Source organism: Cyprinus carpio, chromosome B2 (assembly GCF_018340385.1).
Source record: "Cyprinus carpio isolate SPL01 chromosome B2, ASM1834038v1, whole genome shotgun sequence".
Lineage (NCBI taxonomy): Eukaryota > Metazoa > Chordata > Actinopteri > Cypriniformes > Cyprinidae > Cyprinus > Cyprinus carpio.
The window spans coordinates 17,349,207-17,363,227 of record NC_056598.1 but is presented as its reverse complement, the minus strand read 5'-3'; the positions used below and the strand labels follow the sequence as shown (position 1 = coordinate 17,363,227).

Sequence of the window (14,021 nt, the reverse complement as noted above, 5' to 3'; positions counted from 1 at the left end):
ATTGAAAATCTAATGCCAACCCACCGAACGAATATTCGAATAATCGAATATTCTGGTCCAGCTCTAGTCAGTTCACAAGAGGTCCACGACGCATTCATGCGGTGCTGCTGACACTGGAACCGGTGTTCTGATGTAGAACCCGGATGCATTGTGTCTTGTTTGCAAAGAGAAGAATGCACACATATGCGTCGTAGTACTGTCATGAATGTGCATCGGATTCTGACATGGAAGAAAAGACATTGTTGAATAAAGTTGTTATTTTTGTTTTCTTTGAACACAAAAATTGGACTGTTTTAACAATGTCCTTACTACCTTTCTGGGCCTTGAACGTGTCAGCTGCATTGATGTCTCTGCAGGATCAGAAAGCTCTCGGATTTCATCAAAAATATCTTAATTTGTGTTTTAAAGATGAACGAAGGTCTTACCGGTTTGGAATGACTTGAGGGTGAATAATTAATGACAGAATTTCATTTTAGGGTGTACTATCCCTTCAAAGTAAGACATTTTTAATGATGCCACCGACCACAGTGATGAATGAATCTGTCTTTCATTTTTACTCATGCTCGATCTTTGAAGGTTCTTGCATTTATTGCTGGCTGTTGTTATGTGTAATCTCAAAGAGCCAGGTTAGGTCTCTCCTCAAAACAAATACAGCTTACAGACAAACAGGCTGCTCAAGGCCATAATAGAAGCTGCAAGTTAAATAACACGGTGCTCATGTATCTAATCAGGCTTTGCAAGGATCTTGATTGGTCTCATAATTCAGGGTTATTATACTTTGTGCACTTTCTATCTCTTCATTTTTTTCTACTATTGACTGCAACAGCCATATACTTTCCTTGATGGTGTTACTAGCTCTTGTTCGATTCAATTTTAGGACAATACTGATGCATACACTTCACTGACTATTATTTGTTCCTTTTTTATAAGACAGCAAGCTGAAAGTCACAGCATCAGGAGAAGCACCGTGGGCTAAAGAGAGCACTTTCAGCCTGTGACCCACTTGTTTAATGAAACATGGGTCTTTTCAAACAGCACTCCATTTTGAACAAACATAATACTGGCCTAGTTCTTCAGCTAACTGTCTGATACTCAGCAAAAACAAATCTCTGATTAGCCAATGTGCAAAATGCCTCTGCAGTCACAATAAAAATGCCAAGTGAAGTTGTCTCATTGTCTCTAGCAGGACGTCCATCCGACCATACTTCGGCACAGCATCAAACATCTGCTGCTCTGAGTGAGGCCTTTGACTTGATACTAGGCGTTCACTGTTGAGCCCTATCCTGTAGTGTGGAGTTGTCGCACTAAACGCTGTCTGTCGAGCACAGCGAGGGAGTATTAAGCCAAAGCTGTTTGACTGTTTTCCTGCCAGATTAGTCCACCAGTCTCCTGTGAGCTCGGACTGCGCTGGCAATGTGTATGCGTCTACAATGTGTGCCTTGAGGAGAGATAATGCTTTGTTGGCATGTAGTGTAAATAAGTTGTATTGAGGAGACAATGTGTTTGACAGCTCTAATGCTCTAATCTCACTAGTATAACGGCAAGCGAGAGCTTCTCTCCATACAGTAGGCAATGGGAAAATACTATTATTAGTATTCTGTTTGTAATGTATGTACATTATTTGAGCATTTGCTATACGCACCAACAAGCTTTTTGACTGTTTCTGCATCTCAATTGGCAGAGTTATGATGCCAACTACAAAGCGTGTACCTTGATTGCAATATAATCTGCTTTGAATTAAAGCATTTTCCTAAATGTAAAAAGAAAATGCATGAATGTACATCTAGTATCAAATACCCACTTTCTTTGAAATTGCACATGAAAAGGAAGGAAAACATTGAAAGGCTTGTCCATTGAGACTGTATGGAAATGCATTATATTTCTCTTTACCCTTGAAGAGGATACATTTATAGAAAGAACGATGGTGGGCCAAATTCCCTGAACGGTTTTGTGTTCTGTATTTCACTGTAAAAATCTGCTTCATATTCACTAACCACCAGCAATTTTCTTTAACTAGGCTTTAAGTGAGCTGAAATAGCAGCGTGCCGTGAGTATGTAAATCAAGTCAAACATACAGTGTAGAAAAGTGCACTTTAAGCATTATGGCAAAGGCCAATTCAGGTGCCTGGAGCACGGTCTGGGTAAAGTATGTCAGAGAATGGTAGTATTCTGGAATCTTTTCACCTATAGGCTACCCAACCAGCATCAAGAACAGAAATTGTGCATTATGAAGTGCAACATTTTTAGGCCTGTTTGTACCGTTATATGGTGTGCAACATTTCTTTAGTGTTTCGGGTGCAAAAACAATGCAGGATATTATTTAGTTAGGTAATGGTTAGTGAGATTCAAGGTGCTTTTAGTAGATTGGTGCAAAGTTATTATAGTTAACTAAAGGAAAAACTTAAATGGATAGTTCACCCCAAAATGAAAATTGTGTTATCATTTACTCACCCTCATGTTGTTCCAAACCTGTATGACTTTTTTTCTTCTGTTGAGCTCAGAAACGATACTTTGAAGAATGTTGATAATCAAACAGTTGAAGGTTGCCATTGACTTCCATACTATGGAGCAAAATTGCTGTGAAAGTAAATGGCTACTGTCAACTGTTTGATTATCAACATTCTTCAAAATATCTTCTTTTGTTGTCAACAGTTTAAAGAAACTCATACATGACTTAAGGGAAGTAAATGATGAAACTCACTTTAACTGAAATAGAATAAAATAAAAAACAAATAAATAAATTCATCTAGTTGCCAAGGCATTTCTCATTTTCATTTAGTTCAACTTGATGTAGTGTTTCACTTGGCTAAAATAACTAAAATTAAACTGAAATAAAACTAATGAAAACACATCTGAATCAGAATGAGCTGAGCAATTTCTTTTTGACTTAAAGAAAGAAAGACATGAACATCATGAATGACATGTGAGTGAAAAGATTATCGTGACATTTTAAATTCTGGAGTGAACTAATCTTTAAAGTAAAATACGGAATTTAATTTATCCATACGGTCAAAGTCAGTGGGGTCCAATGTTGTTTTAGAACGTCCTCTTTTATCCTGTTGAACCTGTCTAGAACTGGACACCAAGGGTGTCTGTGCTCAGACAATCCCTCTCCATTCTTACAGGATATTAAGCATATTAAGGGTGTCTGCTGCAATGGCTGACTCACACTAAGTGTCTCCCTATACAGGACAGGGAATACAGAGCGTATTGATTTAGCAAGCAATATGTCAGGCTTAAGGGGTGATGTAAGCTTCTTCAGCTACCCAAGTTCAGTTATGAACCTGGAGTGCTTGATTTTAGCCTAACCATGTAGTCTAAACCCAGTCTGGTGATTTAGAGGCAAGGATATTGTCTGCATCTCAATTACTGGGGTGACACTGCAATTATTATACTGATAGATAACTAGGTTATGCTAAATGCAAATGACTATTTGGAAGAGATTTATAATATTGTATAACAGATTTTGTTATTAACAGATTGTTATTGAAATGCCATACTTTGTCATTTATCATAGTGTTATTTTTATCAACTAAATCTTGTATTATCATTTAATGGTAATGTTTTGGTCCTTAATGTGGTTCTAGTGTATTCTTGCACAGAGGAAATTGTCTTTCGACTATATTACATGCCTGTCAATGGCAGCGGAAGTGTCTAGTGACACATAATTTATCTGCCTTGTGACAAAGCAGCACACTGCCGTCTAGCTTAACTAAGACAGCCTAGCATAGTGTAGATCACTGAGCTTCCCCACATGTGACCTCGCTCACGCTGTCAGCCTAATGACCCGCCACATCCTCAGATGCACTCAAAATAACACTTCGTCCTTTTAGAAAGTACACTTGCAATAGGAAATGTGTGATTGATCCTGTAATTGCTCAGGCTAACTGCTGTTGTCTTAGCCTCATGACGGCACGCTGGGGTTAAATCAGCGTTTATCTTTTTTTAGCATTTAGAATGTTTAATTTATTTTTGAATTCAAATGAGTCTGGAAAATCCTTTTGAAATACTGCAAACGGAAATGTAGTGACCTTACCTAAATTTACCATAGTTCTTGAATAGTACCCATAGGGCTGCTATCTTGCACTTGGATTGAAATGGATTCTGTATGTATCCGAGCACTGATTTGTAGCGTATCATATATAATTTCCTAAATAGTACTCATAGGGCAACTGTGGTATTTGTAGTAAAGCTTTTTAATTTCATTTATATTAGTGCTGTCGAATGATTAATCGTGATTAATCGCATCCAAAATAAAAGTTTTTGTTTACTGTCTGACACAAAATGTCTCTCGTCTGAAAACTGCCTCATGAAAATTTATAGTAGTTTTAATATAGTAACACTAACTGTGGTACACAAAACTGTGGTAACTGTAGTACTTATATGGAATACCAATGTATGTGTGTGTGTGTGTGTGTGTATACAGGTGCATCTCAATAAATTTCATAAATAAAGTTCATTTATTTCAGTAATTCAACTCAAATTGTGAAACTCGAGTATTAAATAAATTCAATGCACACAGACTGAAGTAGTTTAAGTCTTTGGTTCTTTTAATTGTGATGATTTTGGCTCACATTTAACAAAAACCTACCAATTCACTCTTCACATCTCAACAAATTAGAATACTTCATAAGACCAATAAAAAAACATTTTTAGTGAATTGTTGGCCTTCTGGAAAGTATGTTCATTTACTGTACATGTACTCAATACTTGGTAGGGGCTCCTTTTGCTTTTATTATTGCCTCAATTCAGCGTGGCATGGAGGTGATCAGTTTGTGGCACTGCTGAGGTGGTATGGAAGCCCAGGTTTCTTTGACAGTGGCCTTCAGCTCATCTGCATTTTTTGGTCTCTTGTTTCTCATTTTCCTCTTGACAATACCCCATAGAATCTCTATGGGGTTCAGGTCTGGTGAGTTTGCTGGGCAGTCAAGCACACCAACACCATGGTCATTTAACCAACTTTTGGTGCTTTTGACAGTGTGGGCAGGTCCCAAATCCTGCTGGAAAATGAAAACAGCATCTTCAAAAAGCTGGTCAGCAGAAGGAAGCATGAAGTGCTCCAAAATTTCTTGGTAAACGGGTGCAGTGACTTTGGTTTTCAAAAAAAACAATGGACCAACACCAGCAGATGACATTACACCCCAAATCATTACAGACTTTGGAAGCTTAACACTGGACTTAAAGCAACATGGGCTATGAGCTTCTCCACCCTTCCTTCAGACTCTAGGGCCTTGGTTTCCAAATTAAATACAAAACAAGACTTCTTCTTCTCCTTAGCCCAGGTAAGACACCTCTTTCGTTGTCTGTGGTTCAGGAGTGGCTTAACAAGAGTAATACGACAACTGTAGCCAAATTCCTTGACACGTCTGTGTGTGGTAGCTCTTGATGCCTTGATCCCAGCCTCAGTCTATTCCTTGTGATGTTCACTCAAATTCTTGAATCGATTTTGCTTGACAGTCCTCATAAGGCTCTTGGTTGGTTGTGCATCTTTTTCTTCCACACTTTTTTCCTTTTACTCAATTTTCTGTTAACATGCTTGGATACAGCACTCTGTGAACAGCCAGCTTCTTTGGCAATGAATGTTTGTGGCTTACCCTCCTTGTGAAGGGTGTCAATGATTGTCTTCTGGACAACTGTCAGATCAGCAGTCTTCCCCATGATTGTGTAGCCTAGTGAACCAAACTGAGCGACAATTTTGAAGGCTCAGGAAACCTTTGCAGGTGCAAGTGAATTGGTGGGATTTTGTTAAATTTGAGCCAAAATCATCACAATCAAAAGAACCAAAGACTTAAACTACTTCAGTCTGTTTGCATTAAATTTATTTAATACACAAGTTACACAATTTGAGTTGAATTACTGAAATAAATGAACTTTTCCACAACATTCTAATTTATTGAGATGTACCTGTAAATATACACACACACACATACACACACACACCATGGTATTCCATATAAGTACTAGAGTTACCACAGTTTTGTGTACCACAGTTAGTGTTACTATATTAAAACTACTATACATTTTCATGAGGCAGTTTCCAGACGAGAGCCATTTTGTGTCAGACTGGGCTGCAGAGGTGTCTGGGGACTGGTGTTTATATTGCTGTGATTTGTAGTAAGAGTATTTTACCTTTATGCCATTCATAGTAATACACTGTAAAACAGCATCTGTGCCACACCAGCCATTGCCTTCTTATCCACTGACACAATTCTGCTGTGAGAAAAACGGCCATGATTCAGCACTTCAAGAGGGGATCTCTCATTACAGGATGCTCTCTCGCAATGGGATTGAAATGTATTCCTCTCTGAGGACTGTGTTACATCTTTTTTTGATTTGTAGTGCATCGTATATCACCTCATAAAGAGTCCAAAAGCCCACACAGGATTGTTTCTGCTTTCCGCTTGTCCTTGCTAAACTGACTTTTTATAGGAGTGCTTCTATTGGCAAAATGACTTAAATTTCTATCTATTCCACACAGAAGGATATTGTATAGTTTCAGAAGACTTGGAATATGGTACTTTTATAGTACTTTTAGTCACTTTAGAGCTTGACAACTATTATTCTCATTCATTATAAGGAAAGACCTGGGCAGGATATTCTTGAAAAAAAATCACAGTTTGTGTTTCACTGAAGAGAGTAAGTCAGAATTGACAATTTACAGATTTTTTCATTTTTGGGTGAACTGTCTCTTTAACCCTCTGGGCCGACTAACGCAAATATGAGTTTTGAGGCATCTTCTCCTGATAAGACTGAAAAGAACTTACACTTTCAATTTTGATCGTACAGATAAGAGCAATACATCAATCGAATCTGTAAAGGGTCTACTTTTATTTGTATCCACACATAATAACAACAAAACTTTGTGCATTTATAAAATAAAGAAAACAAACAAGGTGCGCTGTCTGCAGCCTTGGTCTGCGGTGATCTTCATTTAGAAACGCGTCATTAAAATGAACTGTAACTCAGTGAATACTCAACGAAGAGACATGAGAGATAGATCTATAGAAAGCTTGACATGTCTTCTTTTAAACTGAGCAAGTGCTACCAAAAACAAATACTCTGTGATAAAGTAATCCATATGAAACCAACGCAATGTCCAGTCTTTCACATCTCCCTTCATTATATCTAATGTGACCACACCCACGCGCCGAGCGCGCTATTGGCATTATAATTATCCACGTAAACCTCACGGCGGGTAAACGTCCCATAACAACAAACAAAGCAGCGAGTTTTTTACATTTTACTTCGCACTGAGAGGAATGAGACTGAATTCACCACAGAAAAGACTTGCTGTGACAAATAAGAAAGAATTCACCTCAAGAAGCTTTGGATTACCTATGGATTATTGATGCAGCGACTTGATCAAGCAGATATCCTAAACATGAGTAAGTCTTTTTTTTATTATCCTACTTGTATTAGTTTTCACATAACCTGTACACATTTTATTAGTTAGACTTTTTTCAAACTATAATTCCTGACTAAATGTATAATCAAGTGAAACATTATAAAGTTTCATTCACAGCATCTAAATGTCTCACCATGCCAGGATGTTTTTTGTTTGTTTTTTTTATAAGTTAAATAACATAAACAGCAATACGATATAAAAAAAATATTGTTGCTAGCCTAATGTCAGTAAGAATGGTTAGACAAAACTTTACCGAGATAGGCTATTCTCTGTTCACGAATATTGCCAAATATGTTTATAACTGTATAGGCCTACATACAAAGCAAGATTGCGTTTATGAATCTAACTTCTGTTCATAAATATCTACTCTGGTGTAAGCATTTTGAATGTGTTATACCCGGGATCTTTTGAGATGTAAATGTATCAAGTAAGCTGTAAATATCACTGATAATATGTGTGCTATGTGGTAAGTGTGTTCTTTTTTTCTATAAATTAGTACTAGTATCAGTGATCATCACAATAATGTTAATAATAAATGAATAAAATCAATAAAAAAAATTTGTCCTCAGAGTCTTTCTTGTAACTCTTCCCTCTCAGTCACACACCTGGCTGAAAGGCTCATTATGCAGCTCATTATGTGGGACTTTGTCTTCTCAGGTGTGAATCACAGCATCATTAATCATAATAGACGACCCCTTCTCGCATATACCTTTCCTACACAAAAAGTGTCGTAAAAAATGTAAATCAATATATTGTTTTCTGTGAGTGAGTAATCAAGATGATTTTCACATAATTTTGAAGCAAAAACTCAAAAGTCTTGTGAACAAATGTTCTCTAGGTGTTTTATTGCCTTATTTCAGTGACTTCAAAATTTTAGTTTTTCACTAACCATGCATAAACGTCGCTTTCTCAGAAACACAATCATGTACATACATGCTGCTCACATATTATTTTAGCCCAGTTTGTGCTGATTACAGTGTTATTAGACTTTAGCCATTTATGTGTTTATAAGCAACTGAAAAAAACACAAATCAGGGCATGTCAAAACTTCTCTATGCCCCCAAAACACCCTCAGGCCCCAGAGGGTTAATCTTGGAACCCTAATTGATTTAATAGATTGTTTCTGTCTGTCTATCTGAAAAGTTACATGTTAAATTGCTCTATATGTTATATCTCACATACAGTACCAGGACTAACAAAGACTATAATGGGTGGCCTGGCTCTTACGGACGAGTGGCTTTGCTCCGCACTCATTAATAAAATCACGTGAAGCCCTTTCACATGCTCTGTCGGACAGCATAGCTTATACAACACACTGAAGACATGGGAAAGTAGTTAGCCCTACCCCCTTGATCAAACACATGGTTAGATTTATGTGTGTAATCTGAATTTCAACATAAATCTGTTTGAGTTGACATTCTGCTTTGTAAGTTAAGGTGTTTTTACATTTAGATTCCTTCTACTCTATATGTTTTATATATATATACTCTATATATATATATATATATATATATATATATAGCTTGAAATAGCAAGCAGCCTCTCTTTCTTGATGGCATGTGTCTGTCTTTCTGTTTGTCAGTTGGGAGGCACTCATTGACCCCCAGCGGTTTGGGGCCGGCCTGGTCCTCTTCCTCCCTCTTTCACACTTTTCACATACGTTAGCAGTGAACAAAAGCCGCTCTCAGCTTTGTTCCAGCTTTTCATAGCACACTTTCACTATTTCACATCAAAATCTCGGCTTTCTTTCTCCTATGACAATCTAAGGCAAACAGGCTTTAACAAACATACACAAAAACCCTTTTTGTATTACTGCAGTTTAGGCAGCTAGGTTTTGTAATGCAGGGTCCACAACATAAGTTGGATTTTTTTTAAATGTAAGTTTTAATCTTTTTTTTGTTTGTTTTGTAAACAATTATTTTTATTAAGCAGTCATTTCAGTACAACACAAAATATAACACACCAATCCAGACTGCAGCAATACCCCCCACCCACCAACCCACCAGGCAGACTCACACTGTGCCGAGAAAAACAAGACACTGCAGTGGAGAAAAGTACAAAGTGCAATACTCAATCACAAAATAAAAAAAATAAAAAATACACACAAAATCAAAAAAAATTATACATCAAAAAGAAGAAACAAAAGATTTAACAATGTCAAAAAATAGCACACCAGGTCTTCAAAGTTTTTGTCTTTGCCCCATGAATACGAGCTGTAGATAGTTCCATAGAAACAATGTCAAGCAAAGATAAGCCCCATACACGTCTGGTCATTGAATGGGGAGGAACCCAGTGACTGACTAACATTTTCTTTGCAGCAGTGAGAGCAGCTAAAAGTAAGTTTCTCTGTTGCGGAGATAGAGCCAATATAGAAGAGTTATTTAAAACGAAAAGATCTGGAGTCAAAACCACATCCTTTTCTAACAGGAATGATATATCATGAGCAAGCTGAGACCAGAAAAAAGAAAGTGCAGCACATTCCCCCCAAAAAATGTAAATATGTACCAAATGCTCCCTGTGGACATAAATTGCAATTTGGGGAAGGTGACACATGCATATAGTAGCGTTTTAAAGGGGACAGATAGAGTCTATGTAATAATTTCCAATGGCTCATCTGATGAAGATTTTTAGAGGAGAAAAGAGTAAATAACTGAAGCAGAAATAACAGAATTATCAGTGGGGAGAACAACTTGTGCATCCTAGGGAACTCCATATGTAAAAGGAGGTTCCTGGTTGATTAAACAGAGCCTTAATATCTTGAAATGATTTCAGGCCATCGTCATCATAAATGTCACCAAAGGAATTTACTTTACATTTAATCCATTGTGGACAGTAAAATGTGTTTTTGCTCAAAATTTGTCATAGGCCTACATGATAAATATCAAATACGTTATAGTTTGACTACAAGTTTAAAAACAATGCTGCAATTGTTATAATTAAGGAAATTAAACTTACCATCATGAAATGTGTCTACACAGGCGATAATGCCAAAAAGAAAGAGAAGCATCGGAAAATAGGCATATTTTATTCAAGACATTACTAAATGACACCAACATGCATTTATCATTATTACAGTCACCGCCGGAATGTCCAACTTATCCATGATAAATTTAAAATTGGGTTCTATTATTTTTTCTCAACATTTCTCCTCACAAAAAGAAATTCATTTCAAACTCAAATTAGACAAGAACAGAGGGGAAATTATTAGCAAAGGCAAAATAACAGCAACGCTAATATTTTCTGTTAGTTTAAGCACAATCTAAGAAAAGTAAAACCAAACTTTGTGGCAATAATTAAGACCAAACTGAACCTGGTGTGTGTTTATGGTGCATGTCGACAATGTAGTCTCAGCAGAGACTAGTGGGGCTTTGGTACTGTAGATGATATTATCGGATATCGCAATATTTTTAAAGGCGATTATTGCTTAGATATTTTTGACATATGGCCCAGCCTTAAACTGTATGTTTTTAATTTTTTTAAATTCTTTTATGCATTAATGCATTAAATGTGCATGTGTGTGTGTGTGTGTGTGTGTGTGTTTGTGTGTATACATATACATACATACATAGATACATACACAAACACACAATAACAATCTTAAATCAAGAGATTAAAACTTATATTTGGAATGGTAAACGCCCCCAAATTAAATTATCCTGTTTTTAATTTTTATGTATCTCTATATTTTCAATAATATCTTTTTGTAGATAAATACTGTAGACAGACAGACATCAAGGAAATGTTTTTCAAAAATTATTTATTTTAATGTTAAATGTATATTTAAGGCAGTTAATATTTTAACTATTTGACATTTAAACAGCTGGTTTAGAATGGATTTATAAACGTAAAGTTGATTCTGATTGGTTAATATAGCATTGTAATATAGCATTGCAGATGTGCTGTCCCCATACATTTTAATGCCACATTCAGCTGGTCCGGAAATGTCAACCGGGAATGCTTGAATGTTTAATAAGAAGACCTATTTGAATGGCGAATGAGGAAACTGCATTGAGTATATGTGTTGAATAAACTGTTTTTGTAAGCTATACCAGAATTTGTCGCACTGCAAACAACAAAAGCAAAATAATAATTTACATAAAGTAAGGTGGTGTTTAATTATCACCTAAGCTAAAAAGGTGGGAAACATCACCCTTAACAATTCAACAGGTGTCAGATGAGATTATTCATTGATTTACCAATGTTAGCATTGCATTTGTTTGATGTTCTTTGTTTTTGTTTATTTGACCATGACTGTGATCTAGTGAATAATTGCAGAACAATATGTAGACGATTAAAATGAGCCAGAACGGAGGCAAGGAACACTAACTCAGTGTGCTAATTGTAATGGCCCAAATCACATTGCTCCAAGTGTTTCAGCTAATATGTTGAGTCAATATGGAAATGGAGCACATAAAGAACAGTGATTAACTACTGACCACACAATGACCCACAGCTGTGATTGCCTCATCTGTCATGTCATTATTCTCAAGTTAATTATCTTAGGAGAGAAAAATATCTTCATCCTAAAAGGCTTTAATGATCCCCATGAAGACAGACTCATTCTGTGCTATCAGTGTGATGTTATCTAGCCAGGCGTCTTCGAGAGTGATATCACAATTGTCAGTCTTATAGCATACTGGAAATTGAACAACAATTTCCAGCCAATGCGAACAATCAGTTGTTTTTTAATTATTTATTTCATGTCGTAGGCCCATAGAACTGAATCTGTGTTTATCTACCTTACAGGACTTATTTATTTATTTGCTAGTAATTACCTGACATATTTAGCCAGTAATTGTCTTTTAAAGGGATATATTAGGATGAAAAAAGTTCATGCTTGTTTAAAGGCAGGTCGACTCACTCATTAAAACGGGGGTTCGGGTAAAAATGCCTTGTGGCTCATCACTGTTGCTCACTCTCCGGGAGCCTGTCTCTGTCTTGGCATTGTTCATGGAAGAATCGGTGATGAATGGGTTTTAGGAGAACAACACCGTGGCCCTATTAACATGTGCCGTTTTGTTTTCTTCTGCGATTCGTCACCCCCCGCACAAAGATAGACAGCCCCACAAAATGAATTCTTAGACACTCGCCGGAAGAACATCAATAGAGTGATTTAGCAGCTGCTGTAAGGCTCCAAGGACAGTGGGTGAGCGTTTAGCCTCCTGATAGAGTTACGGGGAAGGCAGGCCGCTATTTACCGTGCGGTGGCAAAGCCGGTCATTGATTACGGGTATGTGGCTCTTCGTTCTTCCTCAAGCCTTCATTTCCACCCAATCCATAATCATCATAGCCACTGTTTGTGTGTTCTACAACGGAGATGATACTTTATTGATCAGTGAGTTATGTGATTCAGAAAGTGCGCACATAGGTTTATGAACTTGATGGGTAAACAGTTACATAAGCAGTTTATGGCAGCTAAATTATTAAGCAACACCACATTGTTAGAAGTTACCTACCGTTTAAAAGTTTGTCGGTTAGATTTTTTAAGTCACTTATCCTCACTAAGGCTGCATTTAAAAACAGTAATATTGTGAAATATATATTTTTATGTATATGTTTTAAAAATTAATTTTCGGCAGCCATTACATCAGTCTCCAGTGTAATATGATCTATCAGAAATCATTGTAATATCCTTATTATTTCGTATTATTATCAATTTTGAAAACAGTTTTGATGCTTTTTTGATGTTTTTCAGGATTCTTTGATGACTAGAAAGTTTAAAAGTACAGCATTTATTTGAAATGGAAAATTATAAAGGTCTTTACTGTTATTTTCGATACATGTAATGCATCCTTACTAAATAAAAATATTAATTTCTTAAAAGAATAATAAAATAACAACAGTGTACTGAATGTGGATGCCCACATTTAATTAGAAGATTTAGCTGTTTTACTTACACCCTTTACTAACAGGTGCATAAAATCAAGCATACAGCCATACAGTTTGCTTAAACAAACATTAACGGTAGAATAGGGCCCTTTTCTGTTCCAGTGTGACAAAGCAAGGTCCATGAAGAAATGGTTCATTGAGAACCATTGAACAAATTTGGGATGAATCACGATCTAGAGTCCATCATGCCTGACCTCAATGATGCTCTTGTGTCTGCTTTAACAGAAAATTGGAAGCTTTTACAGAAGAACAGCTCCCTATTAATGCACATGATTTTGACAACAAGCACATACAGTGTAGTATAAGTGCCCACATACTTGTTAACATGTAGTGAATATATAAATGGTCAGTTGCAGGCGTAGGATTGTAACATTAGGTAAAAGACTGCGTTAACTTCAGTGTTTGTTTTGATGATGTATCTAAATCTGTTCTATCCTTTATCTTACAGTTCTGCAGATGAAAAATTTCGCTGGAACAACCAAGGTAACTGGACTATTTTCTAGCTAAAAAGTGAATTTTCTTGCTCTTCAACCCATTGTTTTGAAATCCATTATTGAAACCTTACAAGAAGGTGAATGTTGCATGAAGAGCACCTTTTCCAATGCATTTTGACAGTTGTCATCATCTAGCAGCCCACGTGGTAAACCGTGCATGTCAGAGTGAAACATGTTGACTTTTGACTTTATTGATTGTGCTACAGCAAAACGTTAGCCAAAGATGACAACCT

General features: G+C 36.6%; 1 protein-coding gene across 6 annotated transcripts in view; it reads left to right on the top strand.

The window, feature by feature from the left end:
- LOC109077623 (catenin delta-2-like) overlaps window positions 1-14,021 on the top strand; it is an 80,571-nt gene that overhangs the window by 20,179 nt on the left and 46,371 nt on the right. For all 6 annotated transcript variants that reach the window (XM_042718402.1, XM_042718400.1, XM_042718404.1 and 3 more), the window contains one exon: window positions 13,743-13,777. In XM_042718402.1, coding sequence (XP_042574336.1) covers window positions 13,743-13,777 — 35 coding nt within the window. The remainder of the gene's footprint in view (window positions 1-13,742; window positions 13,778-14,021) is intronic.